The following is a 15,763-nucleotide window of genomic DNA, read 5'->3' on the forward strand; positions in this document are numbered from 1 at the left end:
AAGAACATACAACTCCTGTATGACTGAACTCCAGCATTTAGCGCCTGACCGGCTGTCCCTAACATCAGTCATTAGTAAATACTATAGTAGGATTGTACAGGGGACGATGCACAAGTGAATGGTCAGACCCCTGTACATCATTACAATTAAAGGCGCTTATTAACCAAACTATATAACTCCTTCCCTCCATTCCCGCCCCATTTTTTTTTGCTGCCAAAGGGCATGGACAAACTGATTTTGTCAAGCAATCATTCGTTTTTCATCCGTTTGTTCAATAATGTATTCAGCTGTTCGTATATCAAATGACTTAACGAATCAGCAAAATTCGGACAAACTTGCGTTCATCCGAAGCCGGAATGCCCATCTATACCTATTAGCATCACTACATACTATAAAAACAGATTAATCAACATACAGACCTGTGATATATAGCTTGAGACAGAAGGATTTTGTAATTGTAATCACAAAATGACAATACCGGCCGACATTCAAAAATTGTTATCTACTCAAAACAAGTGCAAGATTGAGGTGAGCCCTATAGTTAGGGTCAGTAATTCAATAATTACACTCGTTAACAAACTAAATCATTACTGAAGCATTTTACTCAATTTTTTTGTTGTACTTTAAAAAAAGGTTTTAGTGGATAAGTTCATTTTCTTGCCACTGGAAGCACAATCTGTGGAAGTTGTCCTGTCCATCCCGTGACTAATGTGTCCCTAGGCAGGACTTGCACTTCCTGATAGTTTTAGTATTATTTTAAACAACTTTACATAATCTTATTTTGTTATGCAAAAATATTTTAACATGTTAAATACATTTATCTATCAAAATAAATATATATAATTACTAAGATGAATGCCCCTATAAGATGTCTGTATATTCCAGGCAAAGCTGACTTTTTTTTTTATAAATTACTTCTGCATTTGAGATATAATATACACTAATAAAACTTTTTAGATTACCTCCATACTGAATCTTGAATGGTTAAGATCATAGATTGTCAGTTGTTAGCATTTCTACAAAATGTACGGTTTTTAAATACTCTGTAATATATAAATTATCAGCAGATTCCTTGTTAGAGTATACAGCTGCCTAAATGCCTCATCAGAAGAGCTCTTCTAATTCTTATTAATTTTGGGTCCTGAAATAATCCTGCCAAATAAAGATAATCAGAGGTTTTGCTTTGGGTTTTAAGTATATGTCACTGGAATTAGAGACTTCTGCCTATGGGCACCATACATTAACTGAATTTGGTTATATCACAATTAATATTGTAAAACTATGGAAGACTTTCATGGAATCCAAATTTGTATTTGTTCCTTAAAAAAAGGCTGGTCAAACGACAATAATTTTTATAAAGTTTTGAAAAATACAGAATTCCTTAGTAAGCCTGTATTCCCTTTCATAGCTCCATTTAAAAATAATTAATCCTAGAACAGTCTCACCTAAGAAATAAACGTTGGACTCCCTCACCCATTCCAGTAATTCCTTCATGGGACAGTAACAATCCCAGGGGTTGGAACTGAGGCCTAGTGTCCGTAAACTTGGCAGTTGGCTAATCGTACTCAAGTCTATGTAGGTTAGAGCCGTCCGACTGAGATCAAGCTGGCGAAGTCCAGAGTTATTGGCGAAGGAGTCCTTCTCAATCTCCTCAAGGTTAGGGTTGTCTGATAGCTTTAGAACGACAAGGTTGGTCAACAGATAGAATGTGCTTGAGGTGATTTTGGTAATGTTGTTATGGCTAAGGTCCAAGTAAACTAGCGGCAAGGCAATAAACGTGGATTCTAGTGAATCTCCAAGAAAATTATAGCTGCAGTCCAAATACACCAGGTCAATCAAGAGATTGAGGTCAACGGATGGCAAGTATGTCAGGTTGTTATGGGAGAGGATGACCTGCCTGGTGTCCATAGGGATGCCCATTGGAAAGTTTTCCAAATCTCTACCAGTACAATTAACTGACAGGTGCTCACAGCTGCAATATTTAGGGCAACAAGAACTTTGTTCCACTAAACCAAAACCCATGAACAGCAAAAGAATATTACAGCCAAGGCACGAGATTTTCAAACTAGCATTCTTCTTTATATCCATGAAATTAAAATGTCCTACAGGTCTTCTGCAGGCAACTGAAGTTCAGTATTAATAGGTGAATGAGTGAGGTCCAGCTCTGTTTAAACAGCCCTCTACTAAAAGAAGTGAAAAAAAGATCTGCTGTCATGTCAAATCCTTGCCCCCCCTCCTCTCTGCACAAACTGATATCTATTCAAACTCCTTTTTGTGTTAGTAGGAAATTCACGTTGCTCCCATCCTTCTGGACTTGTGAACAGGCTTCCTTTCCTGACTGTGCAACTGCTGCGGCCGTGGCTGGAAAGCCTCTTTGAACTTGAAAATGAAGCCGGCATTTAAATAACTGGCTGAGACACAGAGTGGGACACATCTCTCAGAGTCACAGTGGATGCCAGGCGACACCTTTGTGACGTCAGCAGCTTTTGGAGACAGCCCTGCATGTGCTGAGGCATCAGAGGCACCCAGATGATGTTTGTCTGCAAGGTTTAGCTGTGTGTACGTGTGCAGACTGCTTTATTAGAACAATATCAGCTACTGCAAATTCTTATCTTTTATTTATACATTGCAGCCTGTTGTTCAGCATTACAAAATCTTATAAATCCTGAAATAAACAAGAACTGCTGTTTAATAAAGGAGACCCAGAGAAGGAAGGAGGCCTTGCTTTAAGTTTTCAATGCTACTAGAAACCTAACATTGGTTTACAATTTCACAACAAATTACCTGGGTTTTTTCTGTATATTTATTTTAGCATCAATATTTCTAAACACGTGCATGCAATTACCACAGCCTAAAGGAAACTGTATTATTTTTTCTGGGGCATTTTTTGTGCATATAATACATATAGACACACATGTATAAACAAATACACATATACACAACACACACTCATATACACATACATAGAAACAAACACATATATAAACATACACAGAAACACACAAATACAAAAAAGCACACTAATAAACAAAAATACACAGAAATACACCACACACACACACATATATATATACACTACATGCATGTTCACAAATATACACAGAAATACACCACACATACACACACACACACACACACACACATATATATATATATATATACACACACTACATGCATGTTCACAAATATACACAGAAACACACCACACATACACACAAACATATATATATATATACACACACTACATGCATGTTCACAAATATACACAGAAACACACCACACATACACACACATATATATATATATACACACACACACTTCATGCATGTTCACAAATATACACAGAAATACACCACACATACAAATATATATATATATATATATATATATATATATATATATATATACACACACTTCATGCATGTTCACAAATATACACAGAAATACACCATACATACACAGACACACACATACACATACAAGGACACCCCACCACACACATATATTAAAAAATATATATATACACACACACATACATATACACACTACACGCATGTACATAAACACCATACATATATATACACCCCACACACAAATATATACCATACATATACACAAACGTAGATAAACACACACATTCACATACAAGGACACCCCACACACACATATACGTATATATATATATATTGTATAGTATATATACACACAAACAGATACAACCCACACATGTAGTTGTTATGGGGTCAGTGCTAATAAACCTAATTTGGTAACAGCTGACCAATGCATTTGTAATTTAGCAGTTCTGACTAACACAGTACAATTTTACCCTGAGATGGGACTTGGTATGGATGTTTGCTTATTGTAGTACCTAAATCTCTGGCACTGCAGTATAACAGCTGGATATAAAAGCAGTAGATGTAACTTGGTGATCTGGCATCTGTGAATCAGACTAAATGGAGAATGTATTATTTGGTGCATATTGTTAAGACAGAGCAGAGAAGGTGGAGCTACAGAGTGGGTGTGGTCAATACTTCCATACTTGATTCTGCTTCAGCCCTGTCTTTGGATTTATTATTTTTAAGATTAGCAATTATATAAAATATATTCAAGTTTGAATAATTATTTATGCTGCTTTGATTGACAATGATCATTTTGATTGCTTTATATTGGCTATTATAAGCCCCAGATGTTGGCAGAGGGCACTGGGCACACATTTGGGCTTTGTGTTTACATCTATGACCTTCTGAGAACACAGTTAATGCCCAGTTGAATACTTGCCTGAACTCACACATCCATATTATTTACTGTAACATTATATAGCAGTTTTCTGTTCCATGGTGCTCTACAGTGACACCTACATAACCTCAGTGCATCCATAGCCTGAGTAAAACAGACCATGGGAGACAATGCTTATGTTTTGGGGCATAACAAAACAATCTAGATAAACAGAAGAATATATATTTCTATGAAACATATTATGCAGATCAGAAGCTATTGTAGAACTAATAGAAACCAAAGGCAATTTAGCAAACCCAGCACAGGTTTCTAGTAGGTTACAAAGTCACACAGGCTATATCTGATCTGGAGCAGGAACTCCTGTGCGAAAATAGCAACCACAAGGTATTTCTTTCACTGTAGTCAAGTTTCCCTCTTTCACTATTAACCCCTTGTAAGGTGCTTTCACAGTAAGGTTAATGACAAGGCAAACATGACATGTACCTATCAATATATGAACTAAGCAGAAACCACTATTTATTTTGAAATAAAAGGACAGTCTACTTCTGAATTGTTTAAAAAGATAGGATAATCCCTTTATTATCCATTCCCTTGTTTTGTATGTATGTGTATATATATATATATATACACATACACACATACAAACATTATATATATATATATATATATATATAAATATACATACATATATATATATACACACATATATATATATATATATATATATATATATATATACACACACACACATATATATATATATACACATATATATACAAACTAGAATAGGAGGCCTGCAGGAAGGCGGTTGCAATAGCGGGGTCTTGCGGCTGGTGGTGAGACCTGAGCTAATATGGACTGATAAAACCCTAACGACTAGCGACGTACAGGGTACGCTGTGGTCATTAAGGGGTTACAAATTACTTAAAAAGGACATTAAATCCCAAAAATTACATCAAACATATGAAAGAGCACTATTAAAAATATTTAAATATTAGTGTATGGAAATGTTAAAGGGACAATGTACACTAGATTTTTTTGTTGTATAAATGTTTTATAGATGATCCATTTATATAGCGCATCTGGGGGTGATTTTGTAACAATGTATAGTGTTGCTTAATTTAAAAAAAAAAACATTGTGCTGATTTTCAGACTCCTAACCCAGCCCCACATTTATAGATGTATACTAAAGTCTACAGACTCCAGCTTGTTTATTGGGTCTTTCTATTGGTAGTGAGAGCCCACGAAAATTCATTCTAACATTTGGGAATAACATCACCTGGCCAGCAGGAGGTGGCAAAGACACCCCAACCAGAGCATTTAGCTATCCCTCCTACTTCCCCTTCCCTCCCAGTAGTTCTTTGCCTCATCTAGGAGGTAGGCAGAGAAAGTGGTGCTCTGCAAAAATGTACTCAGTTCAAACCCTCAATGGATAGTTCCTAGAGAAGAGAGGGTAAGGGATTACCTGGCAATCTTAGTACCTCATAGCCTTGAGTGTGGTACTTAGCAATCTGAAGGTCACAGGGAAGTTCCCTAGCCTACTCCTCCTGTTGGCCACAAAGTGTCTCCTGTAAGTGTCCTGCCTCTCAGTTTCAGTGTGAAGAACCTGAGCGCTGTGAACACACCGACAGCAAAATAAAACGTTGTACTATTCTCTACATATAGGCTAGTTGCTGTAGTATGTTCAGGGAAAGCCCTGTCCTTTATTGAGTGCTCTAGGGATTTATTCTAACGACATGGATAGTGCCTTTACTAATTTGGGAGCGGTTCAGTCCCTGGTAGAGGTGAGAATCCCTTAGTAGAAACATATTTGATACTTCTATGGCGTGCTATTTTTACAACGCTGTACTGCGTTTTTTTAGAGGCCTTAGCAGACGGATACGATTGCTTGTGTTATGGTCCTGCTATCAGGTGCATTATGGGTATGACCTGTGTGGGGAGGTTGTTTCTCTTTCCACTTCTTTGGAACACGCTCCACCAGAGCCATTCCTACATTTAGCTGTGACACAGGAACATCTGTTTTGACTTTGCGCAGGTCCTCTCTTGCTTTTACGCTGTGGAAGGAGGGGTAAGACGCTCTAACGAAAGCCTAAATTATCTTAGTAACTGCATTATCCCTTGCTCTTTAGGAGCTAATTAGCAGAAGGGGGTTTTATATTAAGGAGTTTTTATCCATAAGGAGACAAGGAATAGTGGGAGTGAATGGACTGGCGGGGAGCTGCTGATTTTGCTGAGGGAGACAGTCAAGAAGTTCATAGACATAAATAAAAGCATTTTATGTAAGTCTAACAGTTTGTCCACCGGAGCAGCTTTACAGTCCCTGTCTCTCCTCTGTGCTGCAGTCTCATTCCTTAGCTCCTAGCCCTAAGTCTTTCATGTCCTACCCTGGGCCTCCCCTGTTGTCCCAGAATACAGGTCCTAGTAATTTGGCAACCTCTGTATGCCAACCTAATCTCCCCCCCCCTCTTCTACAACAAGTAGTCCCTGGTATACAGAAGGGTGCTAGGTATTCAACCCCCCTGTACCTCCAAGTGGCATTGCCTTTAATGATTTTTCCTCGCAGTTGCAGTCTGCGGTATCAGCGGCATTCAGAGCTTTGTCACCCCCCGAGTAAACGCAGGAGAAAATCTAAACATTGTTCCACAGTTACTCATGATCCTCCTGTATAGGATTCTGCCAAAACCTTACATATATCAGATAACTCCTTGTCTAGATCGGAAGAACTGTCATCCTCCGATTCTCAAGAAAAATCAGACACAGGATGAGAATATAACCTTTAGATTTAAAATGGAACATCTCAGGGACTTGCTTAAGGAGGTCCTTAAGACTTTGGGGGCCAAAGCGCCTGATGTTTTTCCAGTCCCATCCTTATTAGTGGACATCATTTCCAAGGAATGGTACAAACCTTCAGTTCCTTTCTCTCCATAGCCTTCATTTAAGAAATATTTCCCTGTTCCAGATGCTCACCTGGAGATATGGAATATGGTTCTACTAAGGTAGATGATGCCACCTCTAATTTAGCTAAAAGAACCACCATTCCTCTGGAGGATAGCACTTCCTTTAAAGGACCATATGGTTAGGAAACTCAAAGGATATCTTAGGAGGGCCTTTGTCCCAGGACTGCTTTTCCACACAGCAGTGAGCATTACTACGGTTGCAAGAGCTGCGGCTATTTGGTGCAATATTTTATCAGAGTCCCCTATGGAGGAAATTCAAAATTGGATTAAAGCTCTCAAGACTGCAAGCTCCTTCATTTAGGATGCAATAAATCAAATTGTTCGGACCAATGCGAAAAATACCAGCGTGGTATTAGCAAGAGCTTTATGGTTGAAATCTGCTGACATGGTTTCAAAATCTAGATTGCTCTCTTTGTCCTTTAAGGGTAAGACTTTATTTGGTCCATTTTTGGACTTATAGCTACTGTAAAAGACTAAACAGAAGGGTAGGACTTCAGGTCATTTTCGATCCTTTCGTCAGAATAAAGTACTAAAGAACTCTTCAACTCCCAAAACGGAATCGACCCGTGGTAACCGGAAGCCTAACCCAGTCTGGAACAATATCAAGCAAGCCAAAAAGTAAATCCCCAAGTCTAAATCTGCATGAAGGGGTGGCCCCAGATCCAGAATCCACTCCGGTAGGGGGCAGGCTAAATCCTTTTCAGGAAGTATGGGCCAGCTCTTTTCAGGATCCTTGGGTTCGGGAGATTGTTTCTCAGAGTTACAGAATAGCCTTCCAGGCTCTGCCTCCAAGAGGCAGATTTCTCTTGTCCTGGGTCAAAACATCCACAACAGAGGGCAGCCATTCTTCAGTGCGTCTCACATCTTAAGAGAATAGGGGTGATCATCCCTGATCCCCCAGATCAATGGGGAAGGGGTTTATACTCAAATTTGTTCGTTGTTCCCAAAAAGAAGGGAACTTCTCACCCTATTCTAGATGGATCTTAAGTCCCTAAACAAGTTCTTGAGGGTGAAGATTCATTATTCCTCTTGTTCTCCAGGGCAAATTCATGACCATATGTTAGAATGGATTTTCGTGGACTCACTACCATTATAAAGAAAACAAAATGTATGCTTATCTAATAGATTCTTTTCTTTCTTGGTAGTAAGAGTCCATGAACCCGCCCTTTTTTTCTGCCGCGGGAGTTCTAGTTGCACCACTTCACCCGTTGTCTCTCTTGCTCTCCCTATCCTCGGATATGAACTACTGGAAGGGAACGGGAAGTAGGAGAAATAGTTAAACGCTCTGGTTGGGGTGTCTTTGCCGCCTCCTGGTGGCCAGGTGATGCAATTCCCATATGATAGAATAGATTTTCATGGACTCACTACCAAGAAAATAATTTATCAGGTAATCATAAATTTTGCTTTTCATATGCAGAGGAGGGGGGAGTATCTGCTTTTCTTTCTAAGCCCATTTCAGTGGGTGTTCCAGTCTAAATTAATCAGCAGTGCTAAATTGGGAGCTTCTAAGAACATTTTTAAAAGGTTTTATACTGGATATTTGTTTAGTTAAAACGAAATGAAAATTAGTTTTTTGTAAAATTTGTAACAAAACAAAACAATCATCTCTATTGGTTACTACAAATCGGCACCGTTTTGCATTCCATATAGGAGGGAGAAGAAAAGGACCCATGTGTAAATGCGTTTATTATACAATTTCATCCATTTCTTATGTTTTTCTAATACTATAAAGGTAAACAAAGCTGTACAAACCCCGAGTGTTGTATAATGCCCCATGTATTTATTTTTGCTATAAAATTGATCTGAAATTGTGGAGAGAGAAAAACAAAAAAAAGACATGCACAGTAGTCAATGTAAATTTAATTCCAAGGACCTATTTACAAATTACATACACTTTTAAAGAGTCATTTGAAGCATTATTACAATAGCCAACTGTTTTATAAAAGGTTTATAGCACACTGTCGAGAAGCGAGCAGTAGCACAACTGTAAGATTATTAGTCCATAGAACAAAGCATTGCTAGGCTTCAGACTCTTTACAATAAATTACATCCAACATTAAAAATACTGCAGTCTTACAATAATTACAATAAAATGTACAAAAACAGCTACAGATGGAGGTTTCTATCACAGTACTGTCCAATTATTTGTGCTTATGCGCTCTGTAAGCAATAAAACCAGACAGGGAGTTACGCGCTTTGCTAGAACAGTAAATCCTGATGAGCGTGCTGAGCGGTTTCTCCATAACTTCCTTATCCAGCAGCTCCCACTAGGTTTACAAAGTATTTGTGATATCACACTTTGCGCTTCTTAGCGGAAGACGGTTCATCTTGTTCCTCATCTGAAATAAGAACGAGAGAGTTACTTATTGAGAGGCATGGGATTCGCTTTTCACTGCAGCTCTATGTATGTAGCACTTTTAGGGCTATAGGAGTGCGAAGACCGCTTTATTTCTGCATGCATCACTGCTTGTTCCTATAGCCCTGGAAACACTATGGACGACTGACGTACAGGGTGGTACAGCTAGGGTGGCCCCCACGGCCACGTTTTTCTGGTCCTTTATGAGTGTATTGTGCTATTCATCAGCACTTTTCTTGTGCTATTCAGAGGCACAATACATGTTCCTTCCTGCTTACCCTGAAGTATGTGTAACTCATAAGTGTCCAGGAAAACATGGCCGAGGTGGCAGTCCTAAGTACAGCAGCCGCCAAGGGGTTAAATACATTTGATATTCTCTATTTTATATGAAAGGGACATTCCAGTTCCAACAGTAGAATATTTTGGAGGAGTATCTAATTAAAATCTTGAATGGACAAAAGCAGAATTGAATCTCCCATAAATTATAATAATTGCAATATCTGTATTATTTATTTCATCTGTGTTTGCTTTGGAAAAAAACCCTCTGAATATTGTGCTTATTCCATGCTCCCCATACGCTAAAATTCTCTAACTTGTGTATACTGTAAATTGATTGACCAGGCTTCATCCAACACAGTGATTGTTAGAACAGTGCACAAACCCTTTACCTATCTACACTTGTTCAGAGGAGCATTGCCTGGTATTTCAGCGCTAGACTGTCATTGGGCAGGGTCAGGCTGATATGTTACATTTCTCTGTGAAAGGCATAGTGTGCTAAAAGAGACTGCACCCTGAGTGGCATTGGCTTTGGGAACAAGCATGGAGGATCTTCTAGCTATTGTTCTGTCTCAGTTCAGTGTGTCTATTTTCTTGTATATATGCAAATTGCTCTTGGGTCTCCCTAAGAGTAAAAGGCGAAACCAGACGTAGACTCCTTCCACACATGCCCTAGAGCAATGATGGCAAACCTTGGCACTCCAGATGTTTCAGAACTACATTTCCCATGATGCTCGGCTGGACTTCAGCACGCCTAAGCATCATGGGAACTATAGTTCTGAAACATGTGGAGTGCTAAGGTTCGCCATCACTGCCCTAGAGAGATGCAACTGCACTTTACTGACGAGGCCCAAAGAAGGCCTAAATGGGGTTTGTTCTTTCCTGATCATAGAAGAATTGCCTGGTAATTTGGAACTGGATTATCATTGGGCAGGGTCATACTGATATTCTACAGGATATTTATCTGTGAAAGGCATAGTGCGCTTAAAAGACACAGCACCCTGAGTGACTCAGGCTTTGTGAACAAGCACAGAAGTTTTTATAGCTATTGTTCTGTCTCAGTTGAGTGTGTTGCTCTATTATCTTGTTTGTACCCACCATCTGCACTTACCTGAAGCTGCCGAATTCTCCTGCACTTCTTCATCTGGCAGAAATTTAGCTTTACTTGCTTGTTGGGGGGCATCATCTCCATTGTCTTCGTACATACTAGACCACTTAATGGCCATGTCCAGCTCAGGGGGAGGGCCTTTCTTCTGCTCAGTCTGGTAGGAGTCAGGTGGGGGTACAGCATTTGTTTTCCATATTTTAAACTCTTTAGGGGGCTATAACAAAACAGACAAATACAGTAAATATTTTAAGATCTCTTTAGTGGAACATGAACCCGACGTTTTATTTTTTTAAGATTATATTAATAAGTACAATTACTCTTGCTAAAATCACAAAAGCAAATCTATTTCAATACTTGAAAACGTGAAATAACTCCAAGTGTTATAACAGGAACTGTTTAGCCACACCTACAGTCAAAACTACTTGAACAGATATACTTAAAATGTGCCATGGATATACAGGGTCTTGAAAAATGCAAATAAAGCAGCCCAGTAGGTCTGGAAATGTTTGGGAGATTGGTTCCATGTGTATCTAAAACTAAACCAGTTACATCATTCGGGAGTCGTCAACTGTCAAAGTTAAAAATAATGATTTTCGTACACACACAAAAAGTTTGTTTGTTCTAATCTGAATAGCAGTTCTCTGTACCAAAGCTTGAAAAATCATAGCAACAAAAGGAGACACTGCTCTTTTGTAATATACTCCAGCCCCCATACCCCCATTTTTAGATTAGTCTACATCATTCTGTTTATATACAAACCATTTTATCAACTACATTTCATGTAAGATTTGTCAACCCCTGAATTATATACCATATGGATTTTATTAGGAAATATTTGGTTTCTATAGGGAAAATATATTTTATAAATAAAATCGGGTTATGAGCGGACTGAGAGAAAAAAAAAAAGTTAAAGGGACAGTACACTGTACAATTGTGTTTATATGAATGTATTTTCAATGACTTGTTATACCAGCTGAAGAGTATAAAATGTATGAGAAATTGCATTTTTTGGTTTATTTGTGTATATGAAGTAGCTGGTTTTGTGCTTTTAAACCACAGCTTATTACAATGGGTTGACCTTCAGGTATTATCAGATCTCATTATGTTATGACTTTTATGTACACAGACTTGCTTCCTTATCTTAGATTTGTCTAGAAAACCAAGCTAATACTTAGAGAGAACAATGGAAAATTATAATTTTATTACTTAACTACCATGCCCCCCACTGAGGGTGTAATCTCATCTGCTGGCTGGGTTTACTTAGGCTTGTCAATAGAATATACTCCAGTATAGAAACTTTCAGTATAGGTTGAGATACCACAGGCTAAATCTGCTACTTCAAATGCCAAAATTGGGGTAAAGGAGTTACTTGTAATCAATTTAAAACACTCCAGCAGGTAAAATGAATTATTGCGAAAAATTTATTGGGGTGACATTTTTTGGGTGAACTGTCCCTTTAAAAAAAAACCAATAAAACAAAACAGACTGAATGGATTTTGGCAATATGTTTTTGTTCTTATAAGATCACTTGGTCATTCATTTACTCGATCAACCTGTGTCTCTAACTTTAATAAAGCGAAAACATTCAAATTTGTAAGCATTGAAATTGTCAAACTAAAGTACCGCAAAGAGTATATAACCAATATCTGCTGTTAGTCACCTTAAAGTGAAGGTCATTTTTGACGAATTAGTGCCCAGTTTGTAGTAATCCTATTAAAAACAAGGGCACTTTAATTCATCAAAATTGAGATTTCAAGCGTTTTCTTCAAAAACGTAACTTTTAATCCTGAGAGCCGCTGCAGCACTTCCTCCACCCGTTGCAAGCCCTCTTTGCGGGTCCAAAATGACGAATCCGGCTTCATCCAATCATGGTGTTCCCTCAGGCCGTGATCCCTCCAGGGGGGATCACGGCCTGAGACTTCCGATGGCCAGGGGAATCGATGGAGCAGCTTTCAGGATTAAAAAAAGGTAAGTTTTTGAAGAAAACGCTTGAAAAGTCAATTTTGATTAATTAAAGTGCCCTTTTTTTTCTAATCCATCAAAATTGACCTTCACTTTAACAAAAGGAGAATTCCTCATACATAAAAGCATGATGCTTAAATTGTGTATTGGCTGTTGGAGTAGTGTTTTGATCAACTGCGGTAACGGCGCTACAGGTCTCTAGGGAGCCTCTCATTTTGGATAACGAACACTTCTCAGTTTGTGGGGATGACAAATTTTGAGCTGTGACATGTGTACTGATTACAACACAAGTTTAATCCTGAATTAAACCGTTCTTAGGCTAAATGACCGATGACTTAAAAACAAATTCTAGATTCAAGCTCTGAAAAATGTTATGTGAATGTTACAAAAGGACAGTAAACTAAAGTTTTAACAAATGCTATGTGTAGTAAAACAACTTTGCAATATAACTATTTTTTATTTTGCCCTCTTCTCTTGGTTTTACTTCTGAAAATTGTGGCTTTTTTAATTCTCAGAAATGAAAAAGTGCACCTCAGATAACACCTGAGAAACAATGCAGTTTATATTTAAATAAGGATTGGGGCTAGCCTTGTTGGCTGTAGACTCAAGCACGGATTGGCTCTTCTAAATGGTGCAAGCAGTGGGTGTGGAGATTGACTAAAGAATAAAACTTGGCAGCTATGGCCTTCTATAGCAAGGTAACAGAAATGTCTTATAATTAGGTGTTAAAAGGGACAGTCTAATCCAAAATAAACTTTTATGATTCAGATAGGGCATATTTTAAAACAATTTTCCAATTTACTTTATCATCAATTTTAATTTGTTCTCTTGGTATTCTTAGTTGAAAGCTAAACCTAGGGAGTTCAGATGCTATTTTCTAAGCCCTTGAAGGACGTCTCTTCTCTCGGGGCATTTTGACAGATTTTCCCCAATAGAGGGTGTTAGTTCATGTGTGTCATATAGATAACACTGTGCTCATGCACGTGGAGTTCCTAGGAGCCAGCACTGATTGGCTAAAATGCACGTCTGTCAAAAGAACTGAAATAAGGGGGTAGTTTGCAGAGGCTTAGATACAAGATAATCACAGAGGTAAAAAGTGTATTTATATAACTGTGTTAGCTATGCAGAACTAGGGAATGGGTAATAAAGGGATTATATATATTTAAAAAAATAAAAATTCTGGTGTAGACTGTCCCTTTAAAAAGGGACATTATACACTTTTTCTTTGCATAAATGTTTTGTAGACAATCTTTATTTTTTTTAAATGTATAGTTTTGCTTATTTTTAATTAACATTGCTCTGATTTTCAGACTCCTAACCAAGTCCCAAAGTTTTATTTGAATACCGTCAGCTACCTACTGCAGCTTGCTCCTGTTTGTGTAAAGGGTCTTTTCATATGCAAAAGAAGGGGGGGGGGCGGCAGGAGTGTCTTATTTGCCACTTTGGCTGTCTTGAACTTGAGCGGAGTTACTCAGAGAATTCCGGTATTCGCACTAAAGGCTTATCCGCTCCGCTGCCGCTTGCAAAGAGGATTCATCGCCACTGCAGAGACCAAGATATGGTGTAAGTAAAATTGAACACCTTAATTTTGGTTCTCTGTGTTTGATTTGGATCCGTTTGTCGTTCCAGCTCCATTCTGCTTTTCAAAGAATCAGCTGTGGATGTCGATTTCTTAACTTCTATTCCGGACTTCATCGTTTGGATTCCACATTAGTTTCAGGGTTCATTTGTCTTTATTGTACTTTTTATTTCCTATGCTACACTGTTATTTGTATCAAGTTATCGTTTGTCACATAGTTATTATTTCCAATTTTTTCCCCATATGCTGATCAGCTTTTTTATGTGTTTAACATTTTATCAATAAATTTATCACTGCATCTTAATTATTTTGCTGATTCTTACTACTAAGGCCAAAGACTTTATACTTTGTGTATCTTGACCTGTTTCATAGTACATCCAATCACTAGTTTTAGCTGCATCTGTTGCAGCGCCAAGGTTTTTGAAAATCTTGCTCTATTTTGGGACAAGTTTTTAAAATAAATTATTTTGGTCTTATTTGCCACTTGCAGTGGGCTTTCCAGCTACATTTTCAACAGAGCTAAACGGAGAGCTTCTAGGTACGTTTTTAAATAGTTTTATACTGGATTTTTATATCAGTATCTGTGCATCTTATTCTTTATAGTAGTGTCTATTACATGCAGTTATATGAGTGTATACTGTCGCATTAAATTTAGCTTTATCATGCATCAGTAATCATTTTCAGGCTTTTCTGTATGCTAAGTGATCAAGCAGTAGAGGAAATGATCAGTACAAGTTTGTTGACTAACAGCTTAGGAAGATGCTTAGATGATTCACATCTGTCTTTACAGACTTAAAGAACTGAAGGTGTTTGTTAAATCAGATAATCCTCTCTTTAAAGGTCAACTGAGCCATGAGAGTAGAAGATTGTCTCTGAATGCACTTACCTATAAAAACTGTTATATTATAGCCAAACCTTTGTCTCGTGCCTCAAATGGATAGGGATATCAAAACTAAATTATGACAGAGAATGTAAGATACATGTGCTAGTTTACTTCTATTATCAAACTATTCTGCAACAATGTTTGTAACAATATCTTTTACATATAAAGCAGCACCAAATTCTGTAACAACGTTCTATTAGTGCCCAAGACAAACTCAGTGGTAACACAGAATACCAACAAAAAAAGCAAAATTTCATAACATTAAATTAAATTTTTTATGATGTATAAAATATTTTTCTAAAGTAAGTTTCAATCACTGTTTGGCTGCTCCTTTGATTATATACATACATACACATACTTGGAAATAAAAAGGATCATAAACTAGATTTAGAAATGCATAACTAAT

At 37.7% G+C, this 15,763-nt stretch overlaps 2 protein-coding genes across 2 annotated transcripts in view; both read right to left on the reverse strand.

Moving 5' to 3' along the window:
* The window catches only part of LRRC52 (leucine rich repeat containing 52), a 40,837-nt gene extending 38,472 nt beyond the window's left edge, over positions 1 to 2,365 (reverse strand). Inside the window, exon 1 of the mRNA XM_053693648.1 lies at positions 1,446 to 2,365. Coding sequence (XP_053549623.1) covers positions 1,446 to 2,088 — 643 coding nt within the window. The 5' untranslated portion in view covers positions 2,089 to 2,365. The remainder of the gene's footprint in view (positions 1 to 1,445) is intronic.
* A 6,670-nt stretch (positions 2,366 to 9,035) lies between these two features.
* C10H1orf52 (chromosome 10 C1orf52 homolog) overlaps positions 9,036 to 15,763 on the reverse strand; it is a 7,983-nt gene continuing 1,255 nt past the window's right edge. Inside the window, exons 2-3 of the mRNA XM_053693881.1 lie at positions 10,937 to 11,147; positions 9,036 to 9,532 (exon numbers count right to left, since the gene is read on the reverse strand). Of these exons, the coding sequence (XP_053549856.1) occupies positions 9,486 to 9,532; positions 10,937 to 11,147 (258 nt within the window). The 3' untranslated portion in view covers positions 9,036 to 9,485. The remainder of the gene's footprint in view (positions 9,533 to 10,936; positions 11,148 to 15,763) is intronic.

The sequence above is a fragment of the Bombina bombina genome, chromosome 10 (assembly GCF_027579735.1).
Source record: "Bombina bombina isolate aBomBom1 chromosome 10, aBomBom1.pri, whole genome shotgun sequence".
Classification (NCBI taxonomy): Eukaryota; Metazoa; Chordata; class Amphibia; order Anura; family Bombinatoridae; genus Bombina; species Bombina bombina.